Source organism: Ananas comosus, linkage group 12 (genome assembly GCF_001540865.1).
Source record: "Ananas comosus cultivar F153 linkage group 12, ASM154086v1, whole genome shotgun sequence".
Taxonomy (NCBI): domain Eukaryota; kingdom Viridiplantae; phylum Streptophyta; class Magnoliopsida; order Poales; family Bromeliaceae; genus Ananas; species Ananas comosus.
The window spans coordinates 6,938,334-6,955,713 of NC_033632.1; the positions used below are offsets into that span (position 1 = coordinate 6,938,334).

Sequence of the window (17,380 nt, forward strand, 5' to 3'; positions counted from 1 at the left end):
TATATAATGTTAGGGCGTGTTTGGTTCGCTTCTTTTTCATCCTGGAATCGGAATCGGAATGGATAAATCCGTTTGTGGGTGTTTGGTACGCGGGAGTTCCATTCCGATTCCGATTCCCGAGTGGGATGGGAATCCCCCAATCACCTCTTTTTTCAATCCGGCCTAGGAGGCCGGATTGAAAGTTGAATCCGAAGGAATGAATATTTATTCGGATTAAATTTATTTTTTTCAACTTTTTTAATTAAAATATAAGTTAAAATTTTAAAATTAAATATATAGTTTTAAATTTTAATTTAAACTTAAATTAAAAATTAAAATTTAATCAAGTATTTCGAATCTAACTTATGAATTTGAATTTAAATTAAATTTTAATTTATATAAAATGTTATTCAAATTTTATATCAAGCTTAAATTAAATTTATGTATTCAAATTAAATTTAAATTGTAATTTTAAATTTGAATTTGAATAAATCAAAATTTAGCTTCATATTTTAAATTATCCACTCAACTTCAAAGTTTAATTTTTTTAAAAAAATAGATTTAAAATTTTGACATTATTTCAAAATTTTGATGTAAAGTTTTAATATTTAATTTTTAATTTGAATTTAAATTAATATATTATAAAGATAATGTTAGTATATTAATTTGATTACATTTTTTATATCCACCTGAACCAAACACCGACAATGGAAATGATTTATTCCGATTCCGATTCAGGTGATGAACCAAATAGAATTAGGTAATGAGTCATTCCGATTCCGATTCCAGCTTATTTTGATTCCGATTCCGATTTCGATTCCGACTTCAAACCAAACGCGCCCTTAATGTTTATAATGAACAGTAAAAATGGTGAATTTATAAGCAAGGGGTGGGAGTAGAACGTTAAGATTTTGGATTCCTCGTTCCGTGGACAGTGGAAACGACCACGGACATTTCGGACTTTTTTCGAAAATAACCCTCTGAAATTTTGTAATTGGCAAAATAACCCTCTGAAAATTTTATTTGTAAAACTAACCCTCCTTTCGCCACGTCGGTGCCAGGTGGGATTTTTCTCGTAAAGACGGTGAATCGTTCACCGTCTATGTGCATTTCCCATGAAGACGGTAGATGGTTCACCGTCTTCTCTAGGCGTGGACCCTTCACCACCTTCTCAGCAATTCCCCGCGTATCAGCGCCTCTGTAGTAATTCGACGAGAAGACGGTGACTCGTTTACCGTCTAAACAAAGGCGGTGAATCGTCCACCGCCTTAGCTAGCCGTAGACTTCGCCGCCTTCCCCGGCGCCCAGCTCTGCTGGAATAAGACGGTGACTTGTTCACCGTCTTTATTTAATCTTGAAGACGGTAAGTAGTTCACCGTCTTCTCTAGGCGTGGAACCAGACGGTGACTTCTCAGCAATTCCCCGCGTATCACCGCCTTCTCAGCAATTCAGAGAAGACGGTGACTCGTTTACCTCTTTAGGAAAGACGGTAAGTCGTTTACCGCCTTATCTTGGCAGCAAATCCGCCCGACAGCGGGGGGGCATAGATAAGACGGTGAATTGTTCACCGTCTTACTTAAGACGCCCCTCAACTTCGGCCCGAACTTTGGCCAAGTCCTGGAGACATAAAACACAGATAAGACGGTGAACTGTTTACCTTCTTATTTGTGCTGCACTAAAGACGGTGAACTATTCACCGTCTTTATTGGCAACGGAGTGGACCAAGGTAAGACGGTGAATCGTTCACCGTCTCCAATGTTGTTTAATGAAGACGGTGAACAATTCACCGTCTTACCTAGGTATACCCGAAGCCCCGACACCTCTCCGTCACTCTTCGCTCTCTTTCTCTCTTAACTCTCTGTCTCTCTCTCCCTCCGCACCCCGCCAGTCGCCGCCGCCCAAGCCGCCGTCGCCGCCGGTCGCTGTCGACCCACCGAGCCTTCCCCCGTGCCACAGCAACCCACATTGCAAGTAATATTCTATCTTAGCAATTTTTTAGGTTTAAACCTAGTTTAACCTAGTTTAACCTAGTTTAATCTAGTTTAACTAGTATAAACCCTAAACCCTAAAATTTCTAAACTAGTTTAGCTACTATAAACCCTAAAATTCCTTAACTAGTTTAGCTACTATAAACCCTAAACCCTAAACTAGTTTAACTAGTATAAACCCTAAACCCTAAACCCTAAACTCCCTAAACTAGTTTAACTAGTATAAACCCAAAACCCTAAATCTAGTTTAAACTAGTTTAAACTAAACCCTAAACCTAGTTTAAACTAGTGTAAACTAAACCCTAAACCTAGTTTAAAGATTCAATTTACCCTAGTTAAATTATGAAATTTATCTACTAAATTTAGATAAATTTGGCTTTTGCTTTGTTGCACAGATTAATTTGGCTTTTGCTTTTTTGCTTTTTTGTTTTTGGTTTTTGTTTTTTTGGTGTGTGTAGATATATACCAACATATATATTTGTAGTACTATTACATATAGTTATCAAATTGGGGGATTGTTTTTGTCAATATAAACGCAGCTTAACTAGCTAATTAAATTCATTATAGAGTACTTTGAATGTTAAACTCATAGTTTAAATCTTTGTTTCACTTAATTTCTATATATTTAATTTATGTTTATGTTTTATCGGCGAGCTTATGGTTTATTTAAGGGGAGGGGTACAAAGTAGAGCAGGTATTTAAATTCTTTTATCTGTATCACATCAGAATTATATAATATGGCTAAATTTAGTAGATAAAAATAATAATTTACCCTAGTTAATAATATGGACATGTATCAAACTTATAAAGGTTCAACTTTATGACTTCACCTTTTTTTCCAAAGATTCAATTTATCCTAGTTTTTCACTTTTAAACTTGTCTAAACTATGTTTAAACCTAATTTACCAAGTTTTAACCTAGTAACACTCCTTTTATTTTCTTGTTGCAAATTTTCTATCATTTAGTTATCATTTCACTTAGGTTTAGTTTTCGCTGATGAGAACATGGAGAATGTTGTTGATTTATTTTTCTGTGTAGTTAAAATGGCTAGTTGTCGGATGTCTCTTAGTGTTCATTGGGATGGACAGTTAGATATGGATGGGAATGGTCCTCGATATTTTGGTGGTCGAAAGAAATTGATTGCGATTCGTTCAGATACGACCTATGCGAATTTTGGGAGGAGAATGTATCGTTTAGTAAATTGTAATAGAGAACAATGTTGTCTTAAATACACAATTCGATGCCCTACGAGAGCAAATGAATATATTGCTCATGATATAGTAGATGATGAATCATTGGAGGGATTAATTGGATTGTTTGAACATTATGGATGTGTGTCGCTATACATAGAGAAAGATTTATATCCTTCAGAGACACAATATCAGTCACAAGGTTATTACACAAGCCTGCTACATAATGATATCGATGTGGGATTTCCGGAGAATCCAATTGGTGACCGTGAAGTTGATAATGAACAAGGCGTAAGAATGACAAGGTCAGTAATATACCTCAAGATTGCGGTGAATATTTTTTAAATTATGAAATTCTTTCATACATTATAATTATGAATACTACAGACAGAGTCAGTCTCCACGTGCGCAACCCTCGACTTCACGTGCGCAACCCTCGACGTCACGTGCCGAACCGTCGACGTCACGTGCGCAACCGTCGACGTCACGTGTGCAACCCTGGACGTCACGTGCCGAACCCTCGACGTCACGTGCGCAACCGTCGACGTCACGTGCGCAACCCTCGATGTCACGTGACGAACCCAGGATATTTCATACACCTAATGAAAATTACGATTGGGGGTAAAGAAAATTTGGATTATTTAATTAATAGTAAATGAAATTTTACCTAATATAGTAAACATTCGGGACGTATTGCAGGCTATCTACACCCTATACAAATTGGAATGAAGTTCTTGATAATATTGTCGATGAAGGAGATGATAATGACGGTAATCAGGACGATGAACTCATTCATAATGATGGTCATCAGGAGGATGCACCCATTGATAATGACGGTAATCAGGATGAGGACGACGATTGGAATGATCTAGCCGTTGACATTGAAGATGATCACGATGGTGGATTAAATTGCCTTGCGAATGCCATTTACAGTTTGAATGACGACCCGCATGTAAACAACGATTATGTAGACAATCCTGACGAGGAACTTGATTTTATTGACCATCCGGAGCAATTTCCTATGGATAATAATTGGATACAACAGTATGTTGTGAATTCGAGTGAGTTCGATGTTAGACGTAACAATTCCGATCTACCTAGCATTGACGGGACTTGGCTCCGTGAAGTCTTTAATGATAAGGCATCTTTAGTGGACGCTCTTGATCGATGGCACATTACTCACAATGTTCAGATGAAAGTTGTGAAATCTACCAAAACAACTTATACAGTGAAATGCACAGTTGAGGGATGTCCTTGGAGGTTACACGCTTCGGTTCCTAAGGATGCAACATATTTCAGAGTTAAGACATACGCGGGTCAACATACTTGTGTTATTCCAATGCTAAATGCGGCGCATCGTAATTGTACTTCAAATCTCATATGTCAACTAATTCTCCCGTTAATGAAGGCAAGACTAAATATGACGCCAAAAGAAGTGCAGGAAACGGTGCGATCCACTTTGCATGTTCAAATAAATTATTGGAAGGCATGGCTGGCAAGGAGCAAAGCATTACAAATTATTTATGGGAGCTGGGAGCAGTCATACACAGACGTGCCTCGGTATCTTACTATGCTGCAGAGTACTAATCATGGAACTTATTGGCGGCTTGATCATAGATGGCCATCAGAGGGAATATGTCAGTTTGGCCGTCTTTTTTGGTCATTTGCTCCTTCTATTCATGGATTTGCACATTGTCGGCCGGTGGTGAGCATTGATGCGACTCACTTGTATGGCAAATACGAAGGCCATGCATTGATAGCGACGGCTGTCGATGCGAATGATAGCATTTTTCCCTTAGCTTTTGCAATTTGCGAAGGCGAAAATGGTGGAACTTGGCGTTGGTTTTTACATAACTTGGGCCATTATGTTATACGCAATCGACCGGTTTGTTTTATATCTGATAGATTTAGTGGCTTAAAGGAAATAGTGGCTGAGTTATATCCTACTCGACAGGGGCATGCACACCGGTGGTGTCTTCGACACATGAAAGCAAATATGGCTAAGCGGTTTAAAAATGAATCATTATTAGACAAATTTTATAGTATCGGCAGTGCTCCAACGTCGGTAGAATATTATAAACTGAAAGATGAGTTACGCGCGCTAGATGAGGATGCGTGGAAGTGGGTCGATGAGCTCGAAGTATACAAAGAGTATTGGGCGTGGGCATTTGATGGAGGTCGACGCTTCGGGTTGATGACTACAAATATGTCCGAGAGTTTAAATGGGGTACTTAAGGGTATCCGTGCTCTTCCAGTAACGGCATTTGTCGCGGGAACTTTTTACAAACTGAATAGTTATTTTGTAAAGCGTCGTGAAAATGGTGAAAGTATGACGGCCACGTTAGCACCAAAAATACAAAGTCGAATTACGATGAATATGGTGACGGCACGGGGACACATTGTATATCGATTTGGGACTATTGAGTTTGAAGTTCAAACAGGATACTCTGATTACAATGTTACCATTAATGGAACAGAAGCGGATTGCAATTGCGGGGAATTCAAGCTAACGGGCATACCTTGCTCGCATATTTTAGCAGTTTGCAGTAATTCACAACTAAGAATAGATTATCATAGTCTTTGTTCCCATTGGTATACTGTAGAGTGTTATCGCCAGACATACGCACCGCTTTTCCATCCAGTTCCAGACAGGCGCTACTGGCCACGACCCATGGGCCCACCAATTGTACCGCCTCCAGTTAGAAGAAAGAAAGGTCGACCACGATCAACACGTATTCGTAATATAATGGACGCAACCAGTGGTCGACGAACAAAATGCAGCATTTGTAAGCAGCACGGTCATTATAGAAATACTTGTCCACAGAATACAGAGAGCGCACAACAAGGACGTCGACGTAGGACTTGTTACCTAACTTACTAGTATTTATTAAACTTTCAATATTCCAATATTCAATGCGCTATTTGGATGCATGTTACTAATTACAAATTCTTTAAAATTGCAGATGGCAGATCTAGAGGAGGCGGGACCGGTTGATGAGTCCGTCCTGACAGAGCAGCATCTACATAGGTCTTCATTTATCACGACTGAGGTGAGAGTAAGAATTATTTCTCTATAAATTATGTTTATTATTAATACATATAAATGTTGTGCTAACTATTTTTTTGTCACTGTAGGGATATCGCGGCGTTCAGTTCGTAGAGCATGGCCGCAAATTGAACCAGTGGGATATGGATCATCCAGCGGTGCTAGATTTGCTACGACAGTCAGGATTCTACGGTATTTCTCGACTTAGGCGTCTGCAGCTCGATCAGTCTCTATTGGGAGCTCTGGTCGAGAGATGGCGACGGGAGACCCAGACCTTCCACTTCCGCCACGGTGAGATGACGATTACACTTCAGGATGTGGCGGTTATTTCAGGTCTTCGTGTCGATGGAGCGCCTGTCACGGGGACTACACAGCATCCGTGGATAGAGATTTGTCAGGAGCTTTTAGGGGTTGTGCCGGATGGCATCCGAGCTGGTCAGATTCGCTTAGATTGGATATACCAGCACTTCCATCATATACATTTGGATGCTCCGGCTGGATTAGTTGCAGCCACAGCCCGTGCATATATGTTATATCAGATTGGCTGTAGTCTGTTTCCAAACCCCACCGGATATAGAGTTCATCTTAAGTGGCTACCACTTTTGGCGGATTTTGACGCATGTGGTGGTTTAGCCTGGGGGTCGGCAGCATTGGCCTACCTTTATCGCGCATTGGGAACGGCGTCATTAAAGGACAAGGTCGAATGCTGTTGTTTCGCGACATTAGTACAGGTAATATATAATAATTGTTATATAAAACTTCTCCTATTTAAGCTTACATGTCTAATTTATTGTAATTTATTTATAGATTTGGGCATGGGACCATCTTCATGTCGGCCGACCTACTGGCGTTGGAGCTATTGCCGACATGGCTGATTGCCCTTTGGGTTGCCGGTATAATAATTAAATATGATACATATTATATTTCTTCCTATATATTTGCAACTAACATACTTTTCAAATATCAGGTGGACGAATGCCGGCGGTTTACGTTTTGGGGCCAACGTTAGGACGACTGATATAGAGTTCTATAGAGATGAGCTAGATCAGCAGCGAGAGACACAGGTACGTATTAATGCAACCATTATTTCAATATTCAACCGTATTAATGCATTCTGCTGACTATTATTGGCTTTTTCACAGATTACATGGCGGCCGTACACAGATGCTGTATTAGAGGTGCTACCAGCATTCTGTGTACAGGGCAGTGAGGTATGGCGATCGCGGACCACGCTGATTTGTTTTCATATCGTCGAGCTTCACGTGCCCGATCGAGTCCTTCGGCAGTTTGGTCTCCTGCAGCATATACCTATTCATGTGGAGACCATCCGTCGCTTTACATCTCAGGGGCGGCCAGATGAGCATTGGGGCCACTTTCATGCTGCACACATCGAGAGATGGGGACAGCGATTACAGGCTATTATTGACCAGCATCTGATTGTCGGTGATGATCCAGTACAGGCGACCTCGATTTATATGGAGTGGTACTGGCAGATCACGAGACGATGGATTTCTCGTCCAGTACAGCGTCCACCATTGACTTACCAGCCTCGTGGCCAGACCGAGAGAGCTTTGGTACGATCACTCAGCCCATTTATTAGTTTTTTAATATTTTGTATATTATAGATTGCCAAAGGTGAGTTATTATCTATAATGCAGGTGGACGCTATACGACAGACACAGTATAGCATCAGGAGCCTAGTTCATGATCGACCTTCTTACGATGCGGTGATGGAGGCATTGACGGGCATGGATATCGATCTTGATAGTGTACTGGAGTACATTCCTACTATACCTGTCGCCACTGATATCAGAGGTCGAGATTTTGGACATGCATCGACATCGGGTCATCACCACCGTCAGACACCGACATCTGCTGGATCTCCATCTCCTAGTGATGTTGCTGATATACCCGCCGCCCCTGAGAGATTTCCTACTAGGCCATTGGACTTGGACTTGCTTTTGCCGCCGCCAGTCTCTAGAGATCACTTTACATTCGTCTATTCTCGACGTCATGCCGCGTCTTCATCACAAGCCCGCCCAACATCTAGACCAGCCACTATCGAGGAGACTCAGGCGATACCGGAGCATCGCGAGGGCGTTATGATTGCAGATCTCGATGCGATGGCCGATATCGAGGCAATTGATGACATACCTATTGCTAATCTCGTTGTAGAGGGTGGCCGTAGACGTGGACGTGGACGTGGCCGTGCACGAGGACGTGGCCGAGGACGTCGAGGGAGAGGACGATCGAGAGGCTGATTGTATATTTTTTATTTAGATAACTTAGACTTTGTATAATATTATATAATACTTAATTTAGTGCATATTTGTATATTTCTCTGGGTTTTTTTTGATATTTTTATCTTGTTGATTGTATCTTGTTATTCCACTCGTGATCTTGTGTTTCTTGTTGAAAAATTTGTTATCGTGAAAAAACTTGCGTCAAACTTGTTGAAATTTTCTTTAAAATCAAGCTTAAAACAGCAGGTGCTGCTGTTTGCACTAAAGACGGTGAACCATTCACCGTCTTTAGTGCAAATACAACAACACCGGAGGAAAAAACGGCTAAGTCCTAGCATTGGTTTACGCCTAGATAAGACGGTAGACGATTCGCCGTCTTTGTTAAGGCGGTGAACGGGTCACCGTCTTATCTGTATTTTAGCCCCTCTGTCGAGAACTTGGCGAAATTAAGCTGGGTGGAGTTCTACACTGAAGACGGTAAACTTGCTCAGATAAGGCGGTAAACCATTGACCGTCTTAAGTAAGACGGTGAACAATTCACCGTCTTATCTATGCCCCCCCGCTGTCGGGCGGATTTGCTGCCAAGATAAGGCGGTAAACGACTTACCGTCTTTCCTAAAGAGGTAAACGAGTCACCGTCTTCTCTGAATTGCTGAGAAGGCGGTGATACGCGGGGAATTGCTGAGAAGTCACCGTCTGGTTCCACGCCTAGAGAAGACGGTGAACTACTTACCGTCTTCAAGATTAAATAAAGACGGTGAACAAGTCACCGTCTTATTCCAGCAGAGCTGGGCGCCGGGGAAGGCGGCGAAGTCTACGGCTAGCTAAGGCGGTGGACGATTCACCGCCTTTGTTTAGACGGTAAACGAGTCACCGTCTTCTCGTCGAATTACGACAGAGGCGTTGATACGCGGGGAATTGCTGAGAAGGTAGTGAAGGGTCCACGCTTAGAGAAGACGGTGAACTATCTACCGTCTTCATGGGAAATGCACATAGACTTTGAACGATTCACCGTCTTTATGAGAAAAATCCCACCTAGCGCCAACGTAGCGAAAGGAGAGTTAGTTTTACAAATAAAATTTTCAGAGGGTTATTTTGCCAATTACAAAATTTCAGGGTTATTTTCGAAAAAAGTCCGACGTTTCCATCCACTAATTAAGGAGCAATTAAATTCACTAATTAAAGAGTAATAAAAAATAAATAAAATATAAAAGAAATTTTTTTGAATTTTATTTCCGGAGAGACCTCGACTCTTTCAGGGAAGGGAACGAGATCGAATGTGAGACGGAGTCCCTGCGGGATGGAATGGACATCCCTGTTTCCTTGGTTACACCTGTACTGGAAGACTGAATTTCCCAAGGGCTACTACGACTTTTGCGGTGTATATTTTGAGGTGCATGTAATAATTAATTTCTCCAATATTTATACTTTCCTTGCGTTGGATATGCATGTACCAAAACTTTTCAACATCCAAATAATTTTATTCAAAGGACCAGTATCTCAACATCCAAATAATTTTATTCAAAGGACCAGTATCTCACGTTAACTGTTTGACATCTCCTATTGGTCAGTTATCCATACAATCTAGATATACTCAAAAAAAAAAAAAAAAAAAAAAAAAAAAAAAAAAAAAAAAAAAAAGGGNCGACGTTTCCATCCACTAATTAAGGAGCAATTAAATTCACTAATTAAAGAGTAATAAAAAATAAATAAAATATAAAAGAAAATTTTTTGAATTTTATTTCCGGAGAGACCTCGACTCTTTCAGGGAAGGGAGCGAGATCGAATGCGAGACGGAGTCCCTGCGGGATGGAATGGACATCCCTGTTTCCTTGGTTACACCTGTACTGGAAGACTGAATTTCCCAAGGGCTACTACGACTTTTGCGGTGTATATTTTGAGGTGCATGTAATAATTAATTTCTCCAATATTTATACTTTCCTTGCGTTGGATATGCATGTACCAAAACTTTTCAACATCCAAATAATTTTATTCAAAGGACCAGTATCTCGAAGGACCAGTATCTCACGTTAACTGTTTGACATCTCCTATTGGTCAGTTATCCATACAATCTAGATATACTCAAAAAAATAAAAAATAAAAAAAAAAGAAGAAAAGAGAGGAGAAGCCACTTAATTTTCTTTGAGTGCGTTTATATATACAGGCATATATATAGCCAGAAGAAAATGTACCCCGCATCATCACTCGCTTCTTCCACATACTCTCCATCTTATGTTAGTACTATTTAAGTATGGCCGAGATGATCCTTGTTTTCTTCCTGATGATGGCTCCGGCCATCATGCTAAGAAGTAAAAGCGAAGGCCTTAGAATGGCGCTTATCCACAGGTACTCCGTCCACTCCCCGCTGCACTCTCCCAACCTCTCCGAAGTCGAGATGACTTACTTGCATCAGAAACATGTGCTTTTACAAGCTAACGTACGTACATACTGTATATATGTGACCAGGGCTGTATTTTTTCTCCCTACTCGTCTCTTTGGCTTTCTCTTTTATTTTATTTTATTTTTTTTGCTCCTTTTCTTATTCTTCTGAAAAAAAAAAAAAAAAGATTATTCCAAAATAAATGTCATACTTTCGCAACCAAGTTTCTATGTTTTTGGAACTTAATTATTTCTTCTCAACTTAAAAAACAAAAATTAAATGAGAAAAGAGATTTTAACAGAATAGGATTTTGAACTTCAAGTAATTAAACGACTAAATTAACTACATAAATAAAGAGTAGTTGGTATAGATACTAAGATAAATTGGTTGAATCTGACCAGTATTCACTTTCTTAATTTAACCAGATATAACAATGAAGATGAATGCATAACTGTCGCTCTTGAAAGCAAAGGCAAATTAATATGTTTTTTTAGAGATTCAAACTGCGCACAAGAGCTTCCATTTGAAGCTTTCAAAGTGACGCTGTTTCAGTAATTTTAATCAAATAATTTTGGTTTGTCAAATAGCATCAATCAGATATTATTGATTCCTGGAACTCGATCCAACGAGGCCAGTACTCAATTTTAAGTTGTCCATCAGGGACCGTTTGGTTCCACATAAAACAGTGAAAAAAAAATTTCGATGAAAAAAAATTTCGGAGAAAAATAAATTTTACGTTGTTTAGTGTTTGATTTATAGAAAAAAGAAAATGATTTTTCTTGGTGATTGTTTGGTTGAAAGAAAAAGAAAGAAAATGATAAATAAAAACCTATTATATATATTTTTTTATATATTATATATTTTTGATATATAATAATAATCATACTATATATTATATTATAATTTTATATTTATAAATAAAATATTTTTAAAATATATTATATAATAAGTATATAATATAATATTTAATAGTATTTATTTAATACTATAAAATAAATTATTATATATTCATAAATAAAATATTATATATAATAGCATATTTATATAAAAATAAAATATTATATATATATAACAATATATACACGCATATTGAAAGAGGAGAGAGAGAGAGGGGTCCACGGAGAGGTCCACTGTGGACCTCTGTCATGCGGTCCACGAGGTGGTGGACCTCATGCACCGCGTGAAGCAACTCTCCAAACGCCGCGATTTTTCAGTCGGAAGTTTTCATTTTCGCTCGAAGTGAGCGGAGAACGAAAACTCCCCGTTTTCGTCGAATATGTAAAAAAAGTTTTCCAAAATTTTTTTTTTATGCGTCACCAAACGGCAGAAAATAACTTTTCAACAGAAATTTTTTTTTCCGGGTTGTTTTACAAGTATCCAAATACACCTTTAGTGAATCTTTGGTTTAATTACACTAATAGCTAGCCCTTGGACATTTGCTAAAGTCTCACTTTTGCCCTATTCTTTAATGCAGACTTAATTAATGCTCCTTGAACTTCTAATAATGTCCCGAATTGGCCCGTTTTCATTATCTAATGTTAAGTTTGTTGACAGAATGATGATGTATAAACATTAAGGAGATGTTTGATTTTTTCGAAAAGTATTTCAGTAAATAGTTTTCTGGCTGGGATAATATTTTTCATCCGTTTTTAAAATGAGTTTTACTCTCAAAATTTTTCGTAACTTGTAAGTTTTAACTGGTAACCTTAGTGCGCGCATTGATTTAAAAATGGCTTATCCAGCATTCAAATTGTATTTTTGCCAGTAAAATCAGTGTCAGATGACAAAATGGATCAATTTAATTATAGAAGTTTAGAAAGCAAAGTGAAACTTTTCTTTGAGTTCAAAAGCTACTGTTACTATTAACCTGTTTATATTTTTTTTAAAGAGAAATTCTAAATATATAATTCAGAAAGTTTCATAGGATCAGGGCATATATGGAAAACTCTTTTTGGGTTTTAACAATAAAAAATATATATATATTGGGCCTTTTTTGTATTTGACCCCCTCAAAAAAAAAATTTCACAAATAATTTTGGCCCTATCCCCGTCACGCAGACAAGTTGAACACGGTGAACCATTCACCGTGTTCAAATATGATGAATGGTTCACTGTGTTCCATACTTATATTCTTTCCATTCAATACTTATATTTTTTCACAATACATATATTTTTCTCAGACATAGTAAATCATTTATCATATTTATACACAATAAATGGATTATTGTCACGCCCCGAACCCGATCCTATTTGGCCGGTTCGAGAGCGTGATACAGACGCCGAGCGGACAGAGCCTCCCTTATCCGCCCAAGGCCCAACAACAGGTACAGATAGAGTGTAGACATTGCATAAGCGGAAGTATACACAATGGCTTGCACGAGGGTAAGCAATAGCCAAGAGTGAAAGTAAACAACAACACTTAAGGAATCGATTACATTTTTCATCATTTCTTTTCTTTTACATCACAAGATCTCAAATATCATTCTTGCATTTAAATATAAAGGTCTTTCACAACATACATGTTCTTTTCTTTAACAACTAAATCATCAAGTACAAAAGATGACATATATCAAAAGGGGTATGCAACTAAATAGATAAATGTCTCGGGCGGTCTCTACCTAGGACGCGATGCCCTTACCGCGATCGTCTGCCGGCTCGCTGGGTCCCGGCTCTGTGGAAATAGGGGTGTGAGAACTACAACAAAGTTCCCAGTGGGTTCGGCAACCAACCACGCCGACTATCCTACTAGGTCTAATCAGGCATAATAGAATAAAGGAAAGTAAGTAACCAACTAGCAAATGCACTAATATGCCTGAACAATATAAAATGATATGCACAATATAATACTCATGATGAATGCAAGGTCATAGTGTCAATACCCAATCTCTTGGCTAACCCGTAGGTTTCGCCCTCAACAAACTCACCAACTCAAAATCCCAATAATCGGGGAGATACCCGCTACAACCCGATGGGACCGCCCTCTGGGGAGATACTCGCTACAACCCAGTGATGTCGACTCCGGAGCACATCGCCCGAGGGGGAGCTACCACAACCTCGAGCAAGGACTAATGTGAGTACGATCAAATCCTACATTTGAGGATTCCAAATTCAATCCATTCCTTAACTTTAAGAAAGACTATGCTCAAATGACTCTTAACACTAAGGTTGAATGTCATAATATCTCGGTCGTTCTTGTTCTTGCATTCTTTTCTATCACCAATGTCATATACACTATCAAGTTCTTGTACTCATACCACACTTGTTTACTAAGTGTTCTAGACTCATCAATGTCACTTGCTAAATCTATGTCAAAGTGTCACTTTTCGTTTACTAACCCTTCTAGGTTCTTGTCACAATCATGCATACATAGGGATCATCATTCTCACATTCTTACATACATTTAACATGCATTTGAGTTTACATTAGACTATATAAAAGAACTCACAATTAACCCTATTATCCAAGATGCTCAAAATGCATAAATGCTCAAAGTATGACACTTAGACATAGAGAGATTTCCGATATCCTTGGAATGCACCACCCACCTTAGATGGTTACAGGGATGCTTCGGTGAATTTCTTGGAATTTTTGAAGCCCTAATCCGCGTGCTGCGGCTATCTGTACGGAAAACGACGTTCTTGTCAATAACTTTGCATACACTCGTCGGATTGTCGAACTGAGCGTTCCAACGCGTTTAAAATACCCTCAATTAGGTTTCTACATGATCAAAATAGATCAAAACCTAACTTGGGCAAAATCCCTCTTTGGGATGCCCTAACATGCAACTTTTGCATTTCTCCTAGATTGATCTCATTACTAAGCAAAAGAAAGATTAGAATCACTTGGGAAGCTCTCTAATAAGGTTTCTAAACTTCTAGAACCATCTCTAGGGCATCTACTTTGAGCCCTAGTGATTCACCATGAGAGGGCTTCATGAAAACCATGGATTTCATGGTTTCATAGCTCCCCAAGGTTTCTAAATCTAGAAACAAGCTCAAAACCCTAAAACTTTGGGTTAAAATCCAAACCCTAGACTCAAATAAGTGATTAAACTCACCTTTGTCCAAGCCCTAGCAAGCTCCTTCTTGTTGGAGAGCTCCGAGAACCACCAAAGCTCCAAAATCCCAAGCCTCACCACCTCCTCCTTCTCCTTCTTCTTCTTCTTTTAGTTCTCTAGAGAGAGAGAGGAGAGAAAATGAGAGAGGAGTGTGTGTGTGTGTGGCTGCTGAGGGAGAGGGGTGTTTGGGGTGTCATAGTATTGTAACAATTGCAACTAAACCCTCTGTTTCTTCTTATTTGCACCAGACCTTACTGTGCTGTCGGGGGCCTCTTGTACCGGTACAAGGGTTCTTATACCGGTACAAGGCCGAGCAGTAGCCAAACCCGAGAGCTATCTCTCGGTTTCGCAGGTCTTGTACCGGTACAAGGGGACCTTGTACCGGTACAGCGCCTGGTCTGCACAAACCCGAGGGCTACTGTCTCTCGGTTTCGCAGGTCTTGTACCGGTACAAGAGGACCTTGTACCGGTACAGCGCCTAGACTGCACAAACCGAGAGCTGTCGGAGCTCTGGTCAGTGGTTATACCGATACAACCACCACCTTGTACCGGTACAACAGCTCCAGATTGCTGTTTGACTTCGATTCGGCTCAACTTCGCGCCGGTTGACGCCAAAACCATTCTAACACTTCTTTAACTCATTTTTCCCCCTTCCCAACTCGTTGGAATGCGAGAGGAACTTGTTCATCGCTTTTCTTCGACGCTTTAAGCAATTTGGTCAAAGTTCGAATATCGGTTTCGGGTTTCGATACGTTACAATTATCGTGTTCAATTTATTTCAGCATCTCTACCCTTGCTCGCCTGGCACTTACGTAGGGCCTGCATGACGAGGATAGAGGCAAAATTATAATTAAAAATTTGATGGGTTATTTATGAAAGTAATTTTTTTATGAGGAGGCCAAATGCAAAAAAGGTCCTATAAATTGATAAGATTAGTAGACTAATATTAGTCCTTGGAAGATATATAGGATTTCATGATAACAACCAAAACTGATTGTAGGCTAGTACTGCTCTTCTGTAAAAACGTATTCACTGATGGAGTGATGATAGTGGTATCAATTTCTCTCTTTTAGGGCACTGCATGTTTGTAGGGCTGGCAAATGAGCGAGCCTGATAGTGGTATCAATTTCTCTCTTTTAGGGCACTGCGAGTGTGCAGGGATGGCAAATAAGTGAGCTAGCTTGTGTTTGGCTCACATTCGGCTCTATATTCGACTAATTCGAGCGCGACTCAAAATTAAATGAGCCGAGCTTGAACAAAAAAAAAAAACTAAAGATTTATTTCAAGCCGAGTTTTGAGAATTACTAGGCTCGCTCAAATTAGACTCGAAAAGCTTAATATATATAAATATATATATAGAGTAGGGCTACTATACTCTTATGAGTATAGAACCCTTACTACTCATAAGTTGTTTTCGATGTTGGAGTTTTCGAATCGACGATCCACACCGTTAAACATGATCTATAGTATTTGAAACTTCTAGAAAATAAATTTCATAAATTTTCGAAATTATTATAAAGTCCATCAAGCGAGTATAAAATGAATGATTAAAATCGAATGACATCCTAAAAATGGATGATTGGATCCTTCAATTTAAGATCGGAGTTATTGATCTTTATTTAGATAGTGAATAGAATTTTCTATCAAAAATTCAACCTATTTCGATTCTTTTTCACCGTTAAACTAGTAAATATCTCATACCGACCGTTAAAAATTGTCAATTTTGTGAACTTTTGATCGTAAGGTAAATGATGTCGAAAAATTATGAAATTTGATTCTAGATGTTTCAAATGCTCTAAATAACGTTTAACGGTGTAGATCGTCGATTCGAAAGCTCTATCATCAAAAACAACTTATGAGTACGAGGGCGATCGTACTCATAATAGTATAGTAGCCGGACTCTATATATATATATATATATATATAATATTTTGATCCAATGGTCAAAAAATAGGAAGGATCAAATCCTTTATACTTCCAATAGTAATGTAGCTCTACACTATATATACATATATATATGTATATATATATATATAATATATATATGTATAATATATATATATATATAATAATGTATATATGTATATATTATATATATGTATATGTATATACATATATATATGTATATAATATATATATGTATATGTATATATGTATATACATATATATGTATATACATTATATATATATATATATATGTTATATATACATATATATATGTATATACATATATATATAGGGAAAACTTCAAAAACCCCCCCTGTGGTTTCATGCATTCTCACTTTCATACCCTGTGGTTTAAAACGTATCAATTTGCCCCATGTGTTTCATTTTTCTCTTTTTGTTATCAATTTTATTATTTTTTTTTCTTAAATCAGTGACAAAATTAAAATTAAAGGATACTAAAGTGAATATTCGATAAACATAGATGGTTATTTGAAGTTTTTTGTATATAATTTAACGAAATATTAACGAAAAAGCTTCTGAAAAGATAAAAC

The 17,380-nt window shown here is 38.4% G+C and overlaps 2 protein-coding genes across 2 annotated transcripts; both read left to right on the forward strand.

The window, feature by feature from the left end:
- Nucleotides 2,972-6,146, forward strand: LOC109718532. The gene is made up of 3 exons (XM_020244795.1): nucleotides 2,972-3,462; nucleotides 3,545-3,778; nucleotides 3,857-6,146. Exons 1-3 carry the CDS (start codon nucleotides 2,972-2,974, stop codon nucleotides 6,036-6,038), a joined length of 2,907 nt encoding a protein of 968 aa, XP_020100384.1. The 3' UTR covers nucleotides 6,039-6,146.
- Nucleotides 5,890-8,464, forward strand: LOC109718533 (protein MAIN-LIKE 1-like). Its single transcript, XM_020244796.1, has 7 exons — nucleotides 5,890-6,012; nucleotides 6,121-6,207; nucleotides 6,293-6,934; nucleotides 7,011-7,096; nucleotides 7,171-7,267; nucleotides 7,346-7,777; nucleotides 7,862-8,464. The coding sequence occupies exons 2-7, from the start codon at nucleotides 6,121-6,123 to the stop codon at nucleotides 8,462-8,464; spliced, it is 1,947 nt and encodes a 648-aa protein (XP_020100385.1). The 5' UTR covers nucleotides 5,890-6,012.